Source organism: Benincasa hispida, chromosome 12 (assembly GCF_027475165.1).
Source record: "Benincasa hispida cultivar pf3 chromosome 12, pf3_genome.v1.1, whole genome shotgun sequence".
NCBI classification, from domain to species: Eukaryota; Viridiplantae; Streptophyta; class Magnoliopsida; order Cucurbitales; family Cucurbitaceae; genus Benincasa; species Benincasa hispida.
The window spans coordinates 3,080,056-3,087,488 of record NC_143489.1 but is presented as its reverse complement, the minus strand read 5'-3'; the positions used below and the strand labels follow the sequence as shown (position 1 = coordinate 3,087,488).

The 7,433-nt window shown below is 29.3% G+C and overlaps 1 protein-coding gene across 1 annotated transcript; it reads left to right on the top strand.

Annotated features, from left to right (window-relative positions):
• Positions 1 to 304: 304 nt before the first annotated feature.
• Positions 305 to 7,117, top strand: LOC120092793 (metal-nicotianamine transporter YSL1-like). Its single transcript, XM_039050998.2, has 7 exons — positions 305 to 900; positions 1,666 to 1,838; positions 2,972 to 3,066; positions 4,179 to 4,313; positions 5,001 to 5,190; positions 5,293 to 5,398; positions 6,081 to 7,117. The coding sequence occupies exons 1-7, from the start codon at positions 549 to 551 to the stop codon at positions 7,004 to 7,006; spliced, it is 1,977 nt and encodes a 658-aa protein (XP_038906926.2). The 5' UTR covers positions 305 to 548; the 3' UTR covers positions 7,007 to 7,117.
• The last annotated feature ends 316 nt before the right edge of the window (positions 7,118 to 7,433 follow it).

Below are 7,433 nucleotides of genomic sequence, written 5' to 3'. Positions count from 1 at the left end.
ATTTGAACTCAATCTTATGAACTAAAATTTAAAGACTAAATTTTTACTTTCATGAAAATTCAAAGACCGAAAGTGTACTTTTTGAAAAAAAAAAAAAAATCTTCGAACAATTCTCTCACTAAAAAACCCCCAAAATATTTTATTCTGTTAAAACCAATCATTATTATATACCCGTATATAATCCCATTTAAAATTTAAAGGCAGCATCTGAATGTGCTTGGAATACAAGCACTTTGATATTTTTGCACAGTTAATAGCACTACATTCTAGAGTCTATAAAGCTTAGAACCACTTTTAAAGCTGAAGAGAATATAGAACAAAAAAGCACCCAAAAGAAGCTTGACCCCTCAAAATAATATGGCCTAAAATGGCTGTCCAAAATTGCTCCCAAAATGCTCTCTTTAAATCCTCCCACCTTCACATGACAAAATAAGACAAAAGAATCCAAATATAAAAACCATAGCCACTCTACTTACTTCAAACTCTACATATATACATATATATTTTCATAACAACTCTCCCTCCTTGTAGCTAGCTAGTACTACTCCATGGCGGTTGAGATTGCGAAGGAGCCATTCGAGGTTGATCAGACCATTGTCGAAGATGATAACAATCTACGATGGAAGAGGCTTCAACCATGGACGAAGCAATTATCAATTAGAGGAATAATAGCGAGTGTCATTATTGGAAGCCTCTATAGTATCATAGCCATGAAATTAAACCTTACCATTGGACTCGTCCCGAATCTCAACGTCTCCGCCGCTCTTCTTGCATTCGTCTTTGTTAGAGCGTGGACCAAAATTCTTCAAAAAGCTGGCTTTGTAACTAAACCTTTCACTCGTCAAGAGAACACCATGATCCAAACTTGTGCCGTTGCTTGTTATAGCATTGCAGTTGGAGGTAAATTAAATGCCACTCTACTACCATTAGTTTACGCTTCTTATTTTCTATTTTATTCTCATTTCTTCTTGTTCTTATTTTTTTCAAAAATAAAAATTAAAACATGTTTGTTTATTTTTCCTTTTTTTTTTTCTCTAACTTTTCTATTGAAAAGATGGAATCAAGATAGTGCTCGGTACTTATGTCTTGTTTTTCCTTCCCCATTTTTTCATTTAAAAAAGAAATTTAAGTCTTACCGCAATATTCCTTTTTTAAAATAATTATTTTTCATTCTTTTTTTTATAAAAAATACTTAGATGCATCTCGGATATCACTTATTTTTGTGTATCCTACTAAATTGTCCAATCATAATTTGCTATGTGGTAAAATTTATTTATTTATTTTTTTTTTAATATTTTAATATTTTTTGATGTGAATGATGAAAAGGAATGAAAAAGATGAGTGGTGCTCGAGATGCACCCAAATGTTACTTTTTTTAATAATAGAAATGATACTAATACTTTTTTTTTTAAAGGGTAGAAACAAAGAACCAAGAAAGTATACAATATTAAATATGATTCTTACCAATAAGTAAAAAAAAAAAGCTCTTTATATTTTTCTAAGAATTTTGAAAGAAATCAAAATTGAAAAAGAAAAGAAAAAACGAAACTGAGCCTTGAAAAAACTTATTTTTTATACTGAACATTATGAATTTTTTAGATGATTTCGAGATGGACTCAAATATATAAATGTGAATAATTTTTTTTTCTTTTTTTATGAATGCAGGTGGATTTGGTTCATATCTATTGGGGATGAGTAGAAAAATATATGAACTATCGGGAGCACATACGGAAGCAAATTTTTCATATAGTGTGAAAGAACCAAGATTAGGGTGGATGACTGGATTTCTTTTTGTTGTTTGCTTTGTGGGCCTTTTTGTTTTGATTCCTCTTAGAAAGGTTCGTTTTTTTTTTTACTATTTCGAAACACCAAAAAAATGAATTGTAGTTTGATATGATATCTTATAGGGTCTAGATTTTTAATGATGGGTTAAGGTATATTCCTCAACAAAAGTTTGGTTGATATGATTAACATATTGACAATGATACCCATTTTTTTTTTTTTTTTACTTTGAACAAGTCAGAATACGTGTTATAGAGCGTCTGACTTCTTAACCGAAAATATATGTCTTAATTAGTTAAAGGTTGAGTTACATATACTTTTTTAATCGAAAAGCTTGAGTCATATTAAGCTAAGCAATATTAATGAAGTGGGACAAAGATTAATGATATGTGATAATAGCAAACACTTTTTCCCCCTAAAATATAACTTGAAGAAAATAAACACTTTGAAATTTATTAAGCCAAATACAATTAGTATGAAATTTTCCAAACTAAATTGAGATTTTAGGGGGCGTTTGAGACAAGAATTTAGTTATTATAATCTTAAATTATTATAGTTGAGCTATAATAGTTTGCATTTGGATGTAGATTATTTTAGTTTAAATTATAATAATATGTGTTTGAGGTGTAAACTATTTTAGTTTGAGAAGGATTAAACACTATAGCAAAAAATTAAAAAAAAAATGATGAATGTAAAATCGTAAAAATTGTAGCAAATAGTAAGTACGGTAACAACTGAAGGTTTTGAAATAGTGTTAACTGTGGCTAAATGAGAATTTTAAAATAATATTTATGTAAAAGGCGATTATTATAATCGGATAGTTCTCGCCTCAAACGTCTCTAATCTCTCTTTTTCTTGATATCTATATGTAAATTTTATTACGAAGACATCCTTAGAAAAAAAAAAACAATAAATAATTGTTAAATTTTGAGTGGTGGTAAATAGAAAGAGGCCTACCAAATCTTTACAAGAGTTGGCAGGTATGTTTGGTAAGATATTTGTTAAATATACATTAAACACGATTAAATATAAAGCATAAAGTTATGAAATAGAAATATTTAAGAATAATAATAATAAAAAAAAAACTAGAATATAATAAATATAAAAGTGAAAGGTTATATTATTGTTATTTTTTCTAAAAAAGAAAAAAGAATTGAAGGGTTTTAATTTAATGGGTGGTGGTGCACAGATTATGATAGTGGACCTGCAATTGACATTTCCTAGTGGCATGGCAACAGCAGTTATGATCAATGGCTTCCACAATCAGGGTGATGAGATGGCAAAGTAAGCCTTTTCTTCTCTTACATCCCAATTTCTATATTTGTTTATAATTTTTTTCTAATTAAAAATTTTATTTTTGAAATCTTATTTGTGTCTAATAAGTTTATACAATTCCAATTCTGTCTAATAAATTTTTATTATATTGTTATAAAATTAATTTTTTGTCTAATTAGAAATTAAAATCTTGACTTATGATCAACAAATTAGTGAATTTTAAAAATATCAAATAATGTTAAAAAAATCTATTAGATACAAAACTAAAAATTTAGAGATTTGTTGTACACTTTTTAAAGTTCAAGAATGATTTTTTTTGGATGTTAAAATATATCGTTTTGGTCGGTGTACTTTGAGTTCTAGTATGCAATTGTCTAAAATTAATTTCTCTCTATTTTCATTTAATATTTACTTTTAGTTCATATACTTTTAATAAATCTTAAATTGAGTAATTCAAAATTAATTTAGATTACAATGAATTAGACTAAAGGTTTGTTTGAGATTTATTTTAGAAGAGATAGAAGTGATTTAAAAATAAAAAGATTTCATCGCAAATATGTTGAAATCACTTTCAAGAACATATTCATTTTCCAGCTATTTTAGAACCAGTTTTTTACTAGTTAGATTCTCTTAAAATTTTGTACAGTTTTTTTTTTTTTTTTTTTTTAATTTTATCTTTTAAAACTAAGATTTATTTTGTATATCTATTTTTCTCACTTAATCAAATCTATCTCATAATTTTTATAAGTTGAATGCATGAAATCTTTTAAATAAAATATAAATTATAAAAAATTAATCTAGAGTAAATAAAATATATCTTTCTAAACAATTATATAAAATAATAAATTACAAAAAAATTAAAAGTCAATAATAATTATATTTTAATTATTATATCTAAAATAAAATATTTTAGTATTTAGTTATCAAATACTATAACTTACATGTTCAGGTTTCAACGTGGAATTTACCAAACATTCATTTACTTAATTTCACGGTTGATTTTTCTAGAAGCAAACTGAAATCTAAAATACAAAGACGAAAATGATATTTTATTATTATTATTATTATTTTTGTTAGATAGGGAGAAAGTGGTGATGTATTATTATTTGAAATTGTGACAGGAAGCAAGTTAAAGGGTTTATGAAGTACTTTTCATTCAGCTTCTTTTGGGCTTTGTTCAAGTGGTTCTTTTCTGGCAAAAATGGATGTGGTTTCTCTCAGTTCCCCACTTTTGGACTCACAGCTTGGAAGCAAACGTAATCATTTTTTTTTTTTTAATGATGATTTTTCATTTTTAAAAGTTAGGTTTATAAACATCATTTTCACCTCTAAATTTCTTCATTTCATTATTTATTTTCTACTAATGTTTTCAAAAATTAAAAAAAATTAATTTTTGTTTTTTCAAAATTTGATTGAGAATTAGGTGTTTCTTTAAGAATGGTAAAAATGATAATAACAAAATAGAGAGGAAACATATATAAATTTTAGAAACTTACAACTAAAAAATATATAACCAAATAGGGTCTTTATTCAGTTATAGTTCTCTTCTTAATTTCACAATAAAGCAAATAGAAATTTAACTAAGGCTATAATGTACCTAATAAAAGTTGGTTCAAATCATACCCAACTTAACTATTAACTACAAGTGAGCATTAGTAACAACTTTGAAATAAATGTGTTAAATGTCGAAATTAAACTCAAAATTTAAGAGAAAAAGTTTAACTTTTTTTAAATCTAACTACAAAAAGTGAAAAAGTTGTTTTTTCTCCCACATGTCTACTATCATCTAGATATAATGAATAAAGATGTTTTAGAGAAATTTAACTAAGAATATTATGTAATGTAACTAATTAAATTGTGCTCAAGTCATACAATTAAATGTTAGGTTAACTTATGATGGGTGTTTTTGTCATTGATAACTAAAATTGATCAACTTTTGGCAGATTCTTCTTCGATTTTGACTCAACTTTTGTGGGAGCAGGAATGATTTGTACCCACTTAGTGAACTTATCATTACTTTTAGGAGCTATTCTATCTTATGGTCTAATGTGGCCTCTTCTTGATCAACTCAAAGGCCATTGGTATCCTGACAACTTGGACGAAAATGACATGAAGAGTTTATATGGATACAAGGTTTCTTTTTCCTCTTGAGTCGGTTTGGAACGTCTTTCTTATCGTTTGACATATGCATTCAATAAAATAAATAATTTATGATCTTTGTCATTAACTTTTCAGGTTTTTCTATCTGTTGCTCTAATTCTAGGAGATGGACTTTACAACTTCGTCAAGATTCTTGCTTCAACAATCATAAATATATGCAAAGTCAAGAAAGCAAAAAAAGGTTCTTCCTTTATTATAACATGTTGTTTTTAAAAACTATATGTTTAAGCTAACATTTTTTCCCTTATGTTAGAGATAAGTTTTGAGTTTGTGTCCAAAAGATCCACTAATAATTTAGTTAGTTCGATGTTTATGCTCCTAAAAACTTGGTCAGTCATATTAGATTCTAAACAAATAACACCATCAAAACACAAATGAAAAGTATACAAAGAACGTTTGAGGTAAAACTACTATATGTACACACAATCTCAAAAACTCAAGGTCTTGAAACAACCTTCTTTTTAAGTATGGAAACTATATGCACTATCTTGGAAGTTCTAGAACTTTCATTAGAAATATTTTGAAGTACACAAAATCTTCCAAGTTTAAGAAGGTTTTTTAAAAACTTTTACAATATAAGAAGAACAAATGCGCAAACACAATTTTGAATTAGTTTGAAACCAAGTTCATAAACTTTTTAAAAGTAGCTGAAATACATAAATAAAAAACAAACAACCTTAAAGATTGAACAAAATATATATGTAATCGACATGAGCATATAATTTAGACACCTATTACCATTCTAGATGTTACAACTTCAAAAACTTTATATCCCATCATTGTTAAATTAACCACCAACTTTTCAAAAGTAGAAAGATTAATGTAATCTAAAAGATCATATGTTGTTGTTGTTGTTCCAACAGGTTTAGAACACAAAGAGAACTCAAAAACAGACAAAAAACAAGATGAAATCTTCTTAAGAGAAAGCATCCCATTGTGGGTGGGAGTCATCGGCTACATAATCTTGGCAACAATGTCCACCATTGTTATCCCACAAATGTTCCCTCAACTCAAATGGTACTTCGTTATCGTTGCCTACATCCTCGCCCCTTCCCTCGCCTTCTGCAACGCTTATGGAGCTGGTCTCACAGACATCAACATGGCCTTCAACTACGGCAAAATTGCCCTCTTCATCCTCGCTGCAATTAGTCCGAAACATGAGGCCCTTATCGCTGGTTTGGCTGGTTGCGGTCTCATAACTTCCGTCGTCTCTGTTGGCTGCACTCTAATGCAGGATTTTAAAACAGCCCATTTGACCTCCACCTCCCCTAGAGCCATGTTTGTCAGCCAAGTTATCGGTACGACAGTTGGGTGCATCACAGCGCCACTAAGTTTTTTTCTGTTCTACAACGCGTTCGACGTGGGAAATCCCAAGGGGGAGTTCAAGTCACCATACGCTTTGATATATAGGAACATGGCGATTCTAGGAGTCGAGGGGGTCTCGGCTTTGCCAGAGCATTGCTTGCAGATGTGTTATGGGTTTTTCGGGTTCGCAATTGGGGTGAATTTAGTGAAAGATTTTGTAGGTGGTAGGATTGGGAAGTTGATGCCGATACCCATGGTGATGGCGGTGCCGTTTCTGGTTGGCGGGTTTTTCACCATTGATATGTGTTTAGGGAGTTTAATTGTATTCATTTGGGGTAAAATGAATAAGAAGAAGGCGGAGCTGATGTTGCCGGCGATAGCTTCCGGCTTGATTTGTGGGGAAGGACTCTGGGCTATACCGGCCTCCTTTCTTGGTCTTGTTAAGATTAATCCTCCTATTTGTATGAAGTTTGTGCCCTCATAGCTACCAATGTTGGAAGTGTGTGGTGAGCACTCAGAAATAAATAACCAACCAATGGTTATTTGAGAGGAAGCAAAACCAATTTTAATTGAAAGACTCTTCAAATTTGGTTCACATTTTCTATTCAACTCTCTTTGCGTGTTTTTCTCTACACACTTAGATACATCAACAATGTTAATGTGAATCCTATTTATAAGATTGTCATGGGTAAACTTAAAAACATAATTCACACCCTAATTAAATATACATGGAGCAATTAAAATCATACACTTAATTCATGTGAAACTCTACTAAATTAACTCTTACATTAACATACTTAATTAACTCTCATCTTTTATTTTTTCCAACTCTTATAAATTAATTTATCTATAACTTATCTAATTAAAACATGTTTAATTTTCGACATCCATCCTTAAACATGTTTTCTAGA

Coding starts and splice junctions, on each gene's coding strand:
- LOC120092793 (XM_039050998.2), top strand. CDS start 549: ATGGCGGTTGAGATTGCGAAGGAGCCATTCGAGGTTGATCAGACCATT. Junction 1,839..2,971: donor TTTTGATTCCTCTTAGAAAG/GTTCGTTTTTTT, acceptor GGTGGTGCACAG/ATTATGATAGTGGACCTGCA. Junction 4,314..5,000: donor CTCACAGCTTGGAAGCAAAC/GTAATCATTTTT, acceptor AACTTTTGGCAG/ATTCTTCTTCGATTTTGACT.